The sequence below is a fragment of the Mustela nigripes genome, chromosome 13, assembly GCF_022355385.1.
Source record: "Mustela nigripes isolate SB6536 chromosome 13, MUSNIG.SB6536, whole genome shotgun sequence".
Lineage (NCBI taxonomy): Eukaryota > Metazoa > Chordata > Mammalia > Carnivora > Mustelidae > Mustela > Mustela nigripes.
The window spans coordinates 145,091,664-145,105,717 of NC_081569.1; the positions used below are offsets into that span (position 1 = coordinate 145,091,664).

Sequence of the window (14,054 nt, forward strand, 5' to 3'; positions counted from 1 at the left end):
AAAAACAAAAATAAAACTGGGGGCATCATGCTACCTGATTTCAAGATTTATTACAAAGCTGTGATCACCAAGACAGCATGGTACTGGCATAAAAATAGACACATAGACCAGTGGAACAGAGTATAGAGCCACATATATGGAACCTCAACTCTATGCTCAAATAATTTTTGACAAAACAGGGAAAAATATACAATGGAAAAAAGACAGTCTCTTCAATAAATGGTGCTGGGAAAACTGGGCAGCTATATGTAGAAGAATGAAACTCGACCATTCTCTTACACAGTACACAAAGATAAACTCAAAATGGATAAAGATCTCAATGTGAGACAGGAATCCATCAGACTCCTAGAGGAGAACATAGGCAGTAATCTCTTCGATATCAGCCACAGCAACTTCTTTCAAGATATGTCTCCAAAGGCAAAGGAAACAAAAGCAAAAATAAACTTTTGGAACTTCATCAAAATCAAAAGCTTCTGCACAGCCAAGGAAACAGACAAGAAAACAAAGAGGCAACCCATGGAATAGGAGAAGATATTTGCAAAATACAGCACAGACAAAAGGTTGATATCCAGGATCTATAATGAACTCCTCAAACTCAACACACACGAAAGAGACAATCATATCGAAAAATGGGCAGAAGATATGGACAGACACTTCTCCAATGAAGACATACAAATGGCTTTCAGACACATGAAAAACTGTTCATCATCACTAGCCATCAGGGAGTTTCAAATTACAACTACATTGAGATATCACCTTACACCAGTTAGAATGGCCAAAATTAGCAAGACAGGAAACAACATGTGTTGGAGGGGATGTGGAGAATGGGGAATCCTATTCCACTCTTGGTGGCAATGCAAGTTGGTGCGGCCTCTTTGGAGAACAGTGTGGAGATTCCTCAAGAAATTAAAAATAGGGGCGCCTGGGAGGCTCAATGGTTTAAGCCTCTGCCTTCAGCTCAGGTCATGATCTCAGGGTCCTGGGATCAAGCCCCACATCGGGCTCTCTGCTCAGTGGGGAGCCTGCTTCCCCCTCTCTCTCTGCCTGCCTCCCTGCCTACTTGTGATCTCTCTCTGTCTATCAAATAAATAAAAATCTTTAAAAAAAAAAGAAATTAAAAATAGAACTTCCCTATGTCCGTGCCATTGCACTCCTGGGTATTTACCCCCAAGATACAGATGTCGTGAAAAGAAGGGCCATCTGTACCCCAGTGTTTATAACAGCAATGGCCACAGTCGCCAAACTATGGAAAGAACAAAGATGCCCTTCAATGGATGAATGGATAAGGAATATGTGGTCCATATAAACTATGGAGTATTATGCCTCCATCAGAAAGGATGAATACCCAACTTTTGTAGCAACATGGACGGGACTGGAAGAGATTATGCTGAGTGAAATCAGTCAAACAGAGAGAGTCAGTTATCATATGGTTTCACTTATTTGTGGAACATAACAAATAGCATGATGGACATGGGAAGTTAGGAGAAGGGAGTTGGGGGAAATTGGAAGGGGAGGTGAACCATGAGAGACTATGGACTCTGAAAAACAATCTGAGGGTTTTGAAGGGGTGGTTGGTGGGAGGTTGAGGTACCAGGTGGTGGGTATTATAGAGGGCACATATTCCATGGAGCCCTGGGGTTGGTGCAAATATAATGAATACTGTTATGTTGAAAATAAAAAAAATAAATAAAAATTAAAAAAAAAACAGCCAAAATGGGCCCCAAAAGTAAGATCTATAAGTTGCATAAACAAAATGAACAAACAGAAAGAATAATGAAAGTAAAGGATGAAGAAAAATAAGAGAAAAAACCCACCCAAAGTGAACCCCAGGAGTAAGATTTATATAATACAAAAACAAAAACAAATATGCAGGAACACTAACAGTAGAGTAAGTTAGGAAGGTGGTTATAACACTTCTATGTGGGCAAGGATGGTTATTTTCGTTCTTCCTCAGTGAAAATTGTTCTCTTTGTTAAAGGACTCAACTTTCCAGAGATATAGGGAAAGTAAAACTGTTTTATTATAGGGATAGTATTGAATATGGGAAAAACATTACCTTGAAGCTATATCTATATGTATAAAAAAGAAAATAAAAAGAAACAGGTATATGTATGAAAAAAGTTCAAATTAAAAAGTTCTTATGGAAAAATTTATTATGGGGTATGTTATATTAAACATTTATTTGTAATAGTAAGTGGGATAAAACATTAAAAGAGAAAGAATCATGAGAAGAAATTTTAAAAGAAGAAAGGAAAGAAAGAAAAGTTGTGTCTATGAAATATGCAAGCTCTAAAGCAATACTGGGAGCCCAATATATTGTTTTCCCTTGATGTTGGGGTTTTGCCATTCTGTGGGGACCCTGTGGTGGTTGTCTCTCCTGTACTTTCAGCTTGTCTTCTGAGAGAGGAGCCTGCCACCTAGTTTTTCAGTCAGTCCTGCTTGGGCTGAGTCACCCTACCCCATATCAAGGGGTTTAGCTTTGTGGAAACCAGTTTTTCAGGCTTTTGTTCTCTGGATACTTTTGTTCCTTGGTGGCACTTTGTGTCTTTTCAGGGGGTTAGTGAAACATAAACTGTCTGCACCCAGAACTATGCCTCAGAGAGAAGCCATAGTCTGCTCCTGTCTGGGTGGTCCAGGATACACAAAAGTCCCCTCTGTAAATTACAGTGAACACCACAAGCTTCTACAGGTGGCACACACCCTCAGCCAGCATCTCAGTGGTTGCCCAACGCCCTCACTTGTCTCTACAACCCTGTGTCTCTAAAACTGTGAGCAATATTTGTCCCGGCAAGCCTGAACCTGGGTGATGGCTATTGCTTGGACTACTATCTGAGGTCCACGCCCACGTTGGGTGTGCTCACATCCAGAGGAGATGCAGGTCCCGGAAGTCTGCAGGTCCCAGAAGTCTGTGGGTGGAGGGAACGCAACTTGAGACCACACCATGTTCTCTCATGTGTGAGCTGGATGAATTCAGACCCTGTGGCCAATCATAGGATCAAGGTGGGCCAAGAGACCACTGGCTGCTGCCTGTATGGGGTTCTCTCAGGTGTGGGCAGGTGTGCACTCAGCCTGAGTGATGGTGCAAGCATTGAAAAGCCGTGGGCTCAGGGATCATGAACAGGAGCCTCCACTGGTCTCTCTAGGATGTGTGGTCACCAGTGGTGACCATCCTGGGACTGTGGGCTTAGGCCCGTGCTCATGACTGCTTGATTCCACCAGTTGGCCCCTAAGACCTTTTGCTCTTTTGTAGTGCTTTTAACCAGACTCTAAACTAATGCTTGTCCACAGCCACAGGACACTAACATGATGGGGTATTACTTTACAATGAGTTGCTCCTGATGGCTTCTTCCCCCTTCTGCTTATCCTCCGACGTCAGTCTGAGTGCTCCCACTCCACTTTACCTCTTCAATAGTGTTTTCTGCCCCTGTAGAGATCCAGAAGTGTACACTCTTACATCTCAGGCTGATTTAATTGGTATTCAGAATGTTCAGATAGATATTGGGCTCACTTTAGGGCACCAGTTGAAACATTGTCTCCTATTCTCCTCCATCTTGCCCCTCATCCATAAAGTCTTTTTAAATTGTTTTATGTTAGTCACATAAAATACATCATTAGTTTTTGATTCAGTGTTCCAAGATTCATTGTTCGTGTACAACACCCAGGGCTCCATGCAATACATGCCCTCCTTAGTACCCAACACCAGGCTCACCTATCACCCTATCCTTCTTCCCTCCAAAAGCCTCAGATAGTTTCTCAGAGTCCAGTGTTTGATGGTTCATCTCCCCCAAATTGCCCAAATTCACTTTTCTTTTCTTTCTCCTAATGTCCTCCATGTTATTCATTATGTTCCACAATTAAGTGAAACCATATGATAATTGACTTTTTCTGCTTGAAATATTTCGCTAAGCATGATCTCCTCCAGTCCCTTCTATGTTGATACAAATGGTGGGTATTCATCCTTTCTGATGGCTGAGTAATATTCTTTTGTGTATATGGACCATATCATGCTTATCCATTTGTCTGCTGAAGGGCATCCTGGTTCTTTCCACCACTTGGCAATTGGGTTTCAGCTGACCCTTCTTTTCAGTATATCTGTATTTTTGGTATAAATACCCAGTATTGCAATTGCAGGGTCATAGGGCAGCTCTATTTTAATTTTCTGAGGAATCGTCACACTGTTTTCCAAAGTGGTTGTACCAAAATGCATTCCCACCAGCAATGTAAGAGGGTTCACATTTCTCCACAACCTCTCCAAAATTGTTTTCCTTTTTCATTAATCTTTGCCTTTCTAATGGATAAAAAGTAGTATCTCAATGTAGTTTGATTTGAATTTCCCTGATGGCTAATGATGGTGAATATTTTTATGTGCCTTCTAGCCATTTGCATATCTTCATTGGAGAAATGTTTGTTCATGTTTTCTGTCCATTTTTTGACATGATTATCTGGTTTTTTTGGGTGTTGAGTATTCTCAGTGGGGAAAAACTGGAGCCTTCCCACTGAGATCAGGAACATGACAATGATACCCCCTCTTACCAGTGTTGTGCAACATAATGCTAGAAGTTCTATCAACAACAATCAGACAACAAAAGGAAATAAAATATATTCAAGTGGCCAAAAATAAGTCAAACTCTCTTCACAGATAACACGATCCTTTATATAAAGCACCCCAAAGATTCCACCCACCAATTACTAGAACTCATACACAATTCAGTAATGTGGCAGGATACAAAGTCAATGTACAGAAATCAGTTGCTTTCTAATGCACTAATAATGAAACTGTAGAAAGAACAATTAAAGAATCAATTCCATTTACAATAGCATCAAAAAACTATAAGATATCTGGCAATAAACCTAACCAATGAAGTAAAGTATCTATACTCAAGGAACTACAGAACACTCATGAAAGAAATTAAAGAAGACACATAAAGATAAAAAAAAAATTATGCTCAGGGATTAGAAGAACAAACATTGGAAGTGGAGGTGAATTATGAGAGACTGTGGACTCTGAAGAACAATCTGAGGGGTTTGAAGTGGCAGGGGGTGGGAGGTTGGGGTACCAGGTGGTGAGTATTATAGAGGGCACAGATTGCATGGAGCACTGGGTGTGGTGAAAAAATAATGAATACTGTTATGCTGAAAATAAATAAATTAATTTAAAATAAAGAAGAACAAACATTGTTAAAATGTCCATGCTGCCCCAAGCAATGTATGCTTTCAATTTCAACCTGATCAAAATTTTTAATGTGCTGGAACAGACAATCCTAAATTCTATATGGAACCAGAAAAGACACCAAATCGCTATTTAAATGTGGAAGAAGACATAAAGCTGGGGATATCATGTCACCTGATTTCAAGCTTTACTACAAAGCTCTGATCACCAAGACAGAATGGTACTGGCACAGAAACAGAAACAGACCAATGGAAAACCATAGAGAGCCAGATACGGACTCTCAACTCTATAGTCCACTAATCTTTGGGAAAGCAGGAAAAAAAAAATATCCAGTGTGTGTGGGGGGAATTATCTTCAATAAATGGTGCTGGGAAAATTGGACAATTGTGTGTAGATGACTGAAACTCGAGCATTCTCTTAAACCATACACAAAGATAAACTGAAAATGGATGAAAGACCTCAATGTGTGGCATGAATTCATTAAAATCTTGGAGGAGAACAGTGTGGAGACTCCTCAAGAAATTAAAAATAGAGCTTCGCAATGACCCTGCCATTGCACACCTGGGTATTTACCCCCAAGATACAGATGTCATGAAAAGAAGGGCCATCTGTACCCCCAATGTTTATAGCAGCAATGGCCACGGTCGCCAAACTGTGGAAAGAACCAAGATGCCCTTCAACAGACGAAGGGATAAGGAAGATGTGGTCCGTATACTCTATGGAGTATTATGCCTCCATCAGAAAGGACGAATACCCAACTTTTGTAGCAACATGGACAGGACTGGAAGAGATTATGCTGAGTGAAATAAGTGAAGCAGAGAGAGTCAACTCTCATATGGTTTCACTTATTTGTGGAGCATAACAAATAGCATGGAGGACATGGGGAGTTAGAGAGGAGAAGGGAGTTGGGGGGAATTGGAAGGGGAGGTGAACCATGAGAGACTATGAACTCTGAAAAACAATCTGAGGGTTTTGAAGTGGCGGGGTGGTGGGAGGTCGGGGTACCAGGTGGGTATTATAGAGGAAATGGATTGCATGGAACACTGAGTGTAGTGCAAAAATAATGACTACTGCAATGCTGAAAATAAAAATTTAAAAAAAAAATGACTATAAGATCAAATGTAAAAAAAAAAAAAATCTTGGTGGAGAACATAGGCAGTGACCTCTTTGATATTAGCAACAACAACTTATTTCAAGACATGTCTCCAAAAGCAAAGGAAACAAAAGCAAAAATGAACGTTTGGGACTTCATCTAGATAAAAGTCTTATGCACAACAAAGTACGTAGTCAACTAAACAAAGAGGCAACCCACAGATTGGGAGAAGATATTCTTAAGTGACACTACAGGCAAAGGGCTGATATCCATAATCTAGAAAGAAGTTCTCATACTCAACACCCAGAAAATGTAACATACCTGCAGGAACCTTTCCATGAGGACCATAGGACAGAGAAATCAAGTTGAATAATCTCCATACTCTAGATCCTGTGTGAAAGCTCACTTCCAGCTTCCCCCTCATCCTCATCTTTCCCATGAGAGGTCAGGGTCTGGATGGTGGTGGGTGGCACATCCTGGGGCTAGGACCCCTTATGGTGCCTTTGTAATAGGGTTGCCATGTCTCAGGTTGTGTGGGAAGGGAACAGCAGAGATTCTCTTTCCAAATAAGATTAATATGCTCTTCTCTAGAACCTTCTGTTCTCAGGGTGAGGAAAAGGCTCCGTGGTTGGTATTTAGGTATTATTATGATTGTTAGTGTTGTCCTTGTTTCCATGGTGCCTGGCTCTCAGGGCGGCAGGGACCTCAGTGCAGAAATATGACTCTGTGACATCATGAATCCATGGAACAGATGTAGCAAAATGTAAGAGATAGTGAAAATAGGTAAGTACTAGGTAAGGAGGACCAGAATGTAAGTAAATGAGGTCTGGGGTCCCATCTATTGTCTAGGTAGAGATGGGAATGTGGGAGCTGACTTTGTATGGAATTGGGAATAGGGGACAGAGAGTGCTAGTTCCTGGAGGTCCCCTTGGAAGAGGGTATCCCTGTACCCTCAGGGAATTCAGTGTTCTCTCTGGGTTCCCCCTTCACCATGCCCATGCCCAGGACCCTCTTGCTCCCATGTGGGGAATGTCCTGATGGAGCTGCCCAGAGACCTGGTTACAGCCAGAGGAGATGATCCTACTGCATGGAGAGCCAGTATACCTCTTTCCCAAAGGCTGATCACACATTCATCAATGCCCATCACTAGTCGAGGGGCTTCATTCTGTTAGAGAACCTCTTTGGTCCACTGCCTCCTCCATCCTCTTGGGTTTAAAGTCATGGATGTGCAAGTTTAGGGAAAGCAGCTTAGTGTACAAATCTTGTTGAATTTGGACAGAGCTGGACCTCTCCACTGCTTCTGGTAATTCAGAACTGTTCCACTCATCATCAGTGCACTAAACTTTATTGAAACAGCTTCACTACCAGGTGTGTTCACGTGTTAACTATGTAATAAGATGGCAGAACTGTTAGGTATTATTATTTGTTGTTACCTAGTTGGCGCAAAACACATTAGAAAAAGGATTGCATATAAAGAACATGATAAAGAATAAACAAGTAAGGTAGGTGCCTTGAGGGTTTCCAGTAATGAACACGTCAAGGGGAACCTACCCTCATAATCAGATGGAGAGTCACAGAAAACCACAACCTGGGTTTCATGGTGGGGACACAGGGTAACAACATTGTGTCCAGTGACTGAGCTGCACAGCTCATGGCAATCAGCATAACACAACCTTGTAAAATGATGGTAAGACTCAAATCCCATCAGTTATCACAACCACAAACTCTGAAAATGCCAGAAAAAAATGCTTAGGTTTATGTGTCACTAATGTCTTCATGTGTTCCAACTGCTGTACCAATGTACACAATCTGGGTGGTTTTAAACATTAGACACACATTTCTCACAGTTCTGGAGTCTGGGAAGTGCCATGTCAAGGTACAGGCAGATTTGATGTCTGGAGAGAACTCACATCCTAGGCAGTCCTTTTCCTGTAAGTTCACATGGGTCCAAGGGGGAGAAAGCTTTCCCAGTCCTGGTGTATAAGAGCCCTAATCCCATTATGAGACTGCACGCTCCTGACCTAAGTGCTTCCCTAATGCTCCACCCACTCATTCCATTAAATTGGTGTTAGGTTTCAACATTGTGATGGTAGAAATTAAACACATTGAGATGATATCAGTAACTGAAGGATCAATTAATTATTCTCTGCAGGTGGAAGGCTCCTGCCAACCAGCGCCTCAACCTGAGCATTCTCATGGATCCTGCTGAAGCTTCTAGTCTCTGTGTGCACACAGGGTTCACAAGACCATCAGAACCTGCTGGTGACCTTGGGAAGTGGACATCTTTCACCTGAGACACTGGCTACGACCTTTGCCCTCTTCGCATAGATTTGTTATTATTATTGTCTGCTTATATATTATCATTCCTATTTTCAAGGGACTCAGATGGTCTTCTACACCTATTTATCACTTATATTCCTTTTTCACTCATTTTTGTAGTTGTTGCATGGTATTTGTCATGACACTTTATCTACTGATGACTTTTTACTGGCATCAGAAGCCTCATTCCTCCATCTTCTCATGCTTCATACATGGGAAATCTCATAGGAAATCCTAGGTTCTGTGTCCTTGATGTTCCAGATCTGTATGGAATGTTCAAGAACTGACTCACAGTAAAAAAAAAACAAAAAAAATCCAGATTTCATGTCCTTTCTAAGGTTTATTGGAGCATTTCTGGCATGCAGGGAGGCATTACCTGAAATCAACAGACACTTCAATGATGGAGGTGATTAGCATTTTATATTCTCTTGTAAGTGTCCCTCTGGCTCTGGATGGTGTCAGCTAAATAGATTCTGTGAGCATGTGGTACACACTGTGACCCCTCACCCTGGGGCCATTCTTCTCTGGCTTTGGCTTCATGGTGGCCCTGTACCTGATGTCCAGCATGAACTTGATGGTGGCTCACAGCTTGTACACTGGGCTGTGTGATGCTGTGTCATTGAGTCCAGCTGAAACTTTTACAGACTTAGCAGGCTTACATCAGAATGTCCATAATTGTCATTGAGGGAAAAGATTCATCAAGTGTAAGTGACTTCCTGCCTTTTGTGCATGTAAATATAGTTTTCTCCTATTATTGCCAAAGTTTCTATTCACAGATGTAAGAAGTAAGAACAAATAATAATTCTAGAAATTCTCTTTGGGGAAACTGGTTTATGGAAAGGAAGCCCCAAACTGTGCCATGAAACATGCATTTAATCTCCACCTGCACCTGCTTCTGGTGTGGAAGTGTATTGGTGGGTCTTGAATGCTCATAATCCCCGTCTCCCCTGGTGACCTGAGCATCCCCTGGTGATCTGTGTACCTCTTTAGCCGAGGTCCAGGTGTGTCCCTGTAGGGAGGTTTGTCTAAGTTCTCACTGATGTCCCCTCACTGTCTTTCCCCCACAGTAAAATATAGCCATGTCTTTTGCTCTCAGGCTGTTTTTTTTCCTGCATATACTACATGTTCTTGGTTTTTCTCTGGAAATAGTGAGCGACCCTTTACAGAATCTGTCTGACTTTTGCTACTTCAATCATAGCTAACACCTGAGAACCACTGCAGCCCCTTCCCTAGATCCTGGTGGACCAGCTCATGGTAAATCCAGATGCTGCACATGAGAGTCTCAGGGACCCCCCAGGCTTCACTGGGCCTCACTCAGACTCCACCTGCTGCACCTCACACTGGACACCTGCAGACACATGACATTCTGGTCAGGAATTTGTCACACATCCACTGTTTCTGTCACACATATTCAGTCACATACTCATTAGCTTCTGCTCTGCATGAATGACCTTTTTTTTTTTTGAATTAAATTTTATTTTATAAGTGTTCCAAGATTCATTGTTTATGCAGCACACCCAGTGCTCCATGCAGTATGTCTCCTCCTTAATACCCACCACCAGGCTCACCCACCCTCTTAACCCCCTCCCCTTCCAAACCCTCAGTTTGTTTCTCAGAGTCCACAGTCTCTCATGGTTCATCTCCACATCTGATTTCCTCCAACTCACTTCCCCTCTCCATCTCCCCATGTCCTCCATAAATTACCTTTTAAAATTGGAAGATGGAAAACACAAAAGCACTAAGTCCATGCTGAGTCATCTGTGTTCTTTCCTGATTGCTGAGTGGAACACCTGGAAATCCTGGGTATGATGCTACTCTGCCAACTGCAGGATCAGGCCTGGCTTGGTTTAATCAGCATGGGGAGGGCCCTATTTGCATGTACTCTGTGTAAATTGCCACATTGGGATCTTATCTGACAGAGGGGGCAGTGAGTGTAGCAGGTGTGACTGTCTTTGATTTGGTGGTATTGACCACTTCTGAAACAAAATATGATATTTTATTATATATGTTTATGGAGTATATACCTTGGCTATATCTGCTACTTTGTTTTTTCCATATTTGCAAAAATCTCAGAATGTAGGTATCATGTACACCATAAAAGGTGTGAGCCTACACTCAGAATTGAAGAATTTTTGTGAGGTGTCCATCAACACTTGTAGGGTGAGAGTGATCCCATGATATGGGACTGTGTTCCTCCCCTCAGGACCTGCTGCATCCCTGAATCAGCAGAAGGACAGATTGGGCAGGCTCATGAGGAATGTGGAACCCCTCCTGTGATGGGGATGGGATGATTTTTCTTGTTGCAGTATTTACCTGAATTACAGACAGAACCAGATCCGTGCAGGTGTTTATTTAAGTCTTTAACCATGCACTATCTCTGCATTCTTCCTAAGTCATCTCTGTGATTATCTCTCATAGCTTTGGTGCATGTACTTGACACTGGATGAACTGCGCACAGGCGAGTGTGTGACATGATAAACACAGGTGTCAAAATCAACAGTATCAAGAATGAGGAAATCAGTTTTCCTGAAAACTTCCTCCACGTTCTCTGGAATTCCTCCTTCCTCTTCCCTTCTTCATCCTGTCCCCATATACTTGTTGTTCTTTCTCGTGTCACCTTAGACTCTAATTTTGCAGAATTCATGAATGGGTCATTGTACTACACACATACTGTTTTTGTATGGCTTCTTTGGCTCAGCATCAATCCTTGTGCACACAGCCATGTTGCTGTGTGTATCCGTAATTGCTGGTTTTGAGACTGGTGGCTCTGAAGGCACAGAATTGGAAGCACAAGCTGGGAGAAGATCTGAAGTGGCAGAAAGAAGCAGCTTGCTTTGAGGTTCATCTATGCACCTTCTTGTCCCAGGAGCTCTTGGACCACAGAAAGAGAAGCAATTCCTTGTTGTTCATGAACCTTTCCCACTGGCTGTGGAGAAGAGCGCCAAGAGACATCAGGACAGGAGAATGTTGAGGTAGAAGCTCAGAAATTCCATTCATTGGAAGAGGCCAGACACCAGAAGGAAGAGCAGTATGGAAGGAGCTTGCCAAACTTCAGAAGGAACCTGTGCACATGCAAACCCAAAACTCAGGAACCAGGCTGTGGAAGTTATGTCAAGTGGTTAGCCTATGACTGTGCCCATATCTTCCATGTTCTCCACTGGATTCCACTGCCAACCTCAGCTGTGAGCTACAGGAACCACCTGGGAATGGCAGCCACTCTTTGTCTCAAACCTGGAGCCTTCTTTCCTGGTCACCAGTGCATGGAGAGCACCCATTTCTGCAGCAACATCTGCCGACACCCCAGAGAGCATACCTAACGCTTGTGGACTCTCCTTTTGTTGAGATTTTTCCAACATTGGTGAGGCTCATAAGGAGGATGGACACATGTATGCCTCCTAATTACTTCATGAACTTATTTCCTTTCTTTTTTTTTTTTTTTGAAGATTTTATTTATTTATTTGACAGAGAGAGATCACAAGTAGGCAAAGAGGCAGGCAGAGAGAGAGAGAGAGAGAGAGAGAGAGAGAGGAGGAAGCAGGCTCCCTGCTGAGCAGAGAGCCCGATGCGGGACTTGATCCCAGGATCCTGAGATCATGACCTGAGCCAAAGGCAGTGGCCCAACCCACTGAGCCACCCAGGCACCCCTTATTTCCTTTCAGTAACCATGGACCTAGACTGTGTTTTTAACTCTGACTAGAATGAAAATTCTCTATAGCAACATAGTGCAATTCTCTTGTGCTGCCTCCATAAATCATTCCTCATTTTCCAGAAACTCAGACCTTTTTCTCCTTAGGATGGCCTTTTCTCTGTTTTTGTTCTCACTCGTTTTGTACTTGTTTAGTGGAATTTGCCATCACATTGTATCCCTTGACCATTGCTTGCTAGCTCCTTGATCTTCATTCCTCCCACTTATCCTCATACCCCACACATGGAAAATCCAGCAAGAACCCATGGGATCTCCTTACTTCAATGCAGGTGGAAGGTTGACTCCACACAAGTCCCTCCCATGAGCAGAACCCTGTCCCCACCACTGACATGCAACACAAATGCTGAGCCAGTGTCCTTCCTTGATTCTATCCAAGCATTTATGCCTTGCTGAGAGGTCTGCCCCACTCTCAGCACACATGATGGTGAAGGTGGTGATGGTTTTACATACGTGTGTGTGTGTGTGTGTGTGTGTGTGTGTGTGTGTCTGATCTTCAGACTCCACTTGCACACCATGGATGGCTGAGGGTCCCTCTGCTTTCCCAGACTGTCCCTGTTTTGATGCTGTGAGCATGGTTCAAGACAGTGACCCTATTATGGATCTTTCTTCTGTTGCTTTGCATTGTCAATGCCTCTGTAGCCTCTTGTCTAGCATGGACATTCCTTCTAGCAAGTTTGCACTGTAATCTGGGTGAACCTGGGATGCATACTGAGTGCTGCTGGGATTCCTGTAAAGGTTCATTGATGAGCACCAGAATATTTTTAATCCATTGGTACTTAGGGATGGGAATAAACAAGGTAGCTGATTCTGTATTTTGTGTATTTATATCATTTTTTTTTAAAAATTGTGTAGTTGTTTACCCATTAGAACAAAATGTTTGTCAGAGAGTGAAGTAAGCACAGAATCATGTGTCCAGAGAGGCTTCCTGTGGGGAAACTGCTCTATGGAGAGGAAGCCCCAGACCCTGACAGGAAACCTGCTCATAACCACCATCTACAGCTGCTCCTGGGGCTTACGACAGAATTCGTGAGTAGTGTGCACCCCCTGGTGGTCCAGATCCCGTCCTACAGTGAGGTTTGTGTCTGGGCTCACACTGATATCCCCTCACTGTGTCTGTTGCACAGTAATACACGGCCGTGTCCTCGGCTCTCAGGCTGTTCATCTGAAGATACAGCGTGTTCTTGCCGTTGTCTCTGGAGATGGTGAATCGGCCCTTTACAGAGTCTGCGTAGTATGTGCTACTTCCATCATAGCTAATACCTGCGACCCACTGCAGCCCATTCCCTGGAGCCTGGCGGACCCAGCTCATGCCGTAGCTACTGAAGGTGAATCCAGAGGCTGCACAGGAGAGTCTCAGGGACCCCTCAGGCTTCACCAGGTCTCCCCCAGACTCCACCAGCTGCATCTCACGATGGATACCTGCAGACACAAGACATTCTGGTTAGGAAATTCTCACATACCCACTGTTTCTCTCACACACATTCACTTGCATACTTAATGTCTATTATTCTCCATAAATTACTTTTTAAGGGAATAAAAAAAAAAGTTAACTATTTCCTTTGCTGTGCAAAATATTTTGATCTTGATGAAGTCCCAATAGCTCATTTTTGCCCTTTCTTCCCTTGCCTTTGTTGATGTTCCTAGGAAGAAGTAGCTACGGCTCAGGTCAGAGAGCTTCCCACCTGTGTTCTCCTCAAGGATTTTGATGGATTCCTTTCTCACATTGAAATCCCTCAACCATTTTGAGTCTATTTTCATGTGTGGTA

At 42.9% G+C, this 14,054-nt stretch overlaps 1 gene segment (V, D, J or C); it reads right to left on the reverse strand.

Annotated features, from left to right (window-relative positions):
- Nucleotides 1-13,300: 13,300 nt before the first annotated feature.
- LOC131999486 (immunoglobulin heavy variable 3-23-like) lies at nucleotides 13,301-13,693 on the reverse strand. The segment is given in 1 exon segment: nucleotides 13,301-13,693. A coding segment is annotated over 1 exon segment (393 nt).
- Between the last annotated feature and the right edge of the window lie 361 nt (nucleotides 13,694-14,054).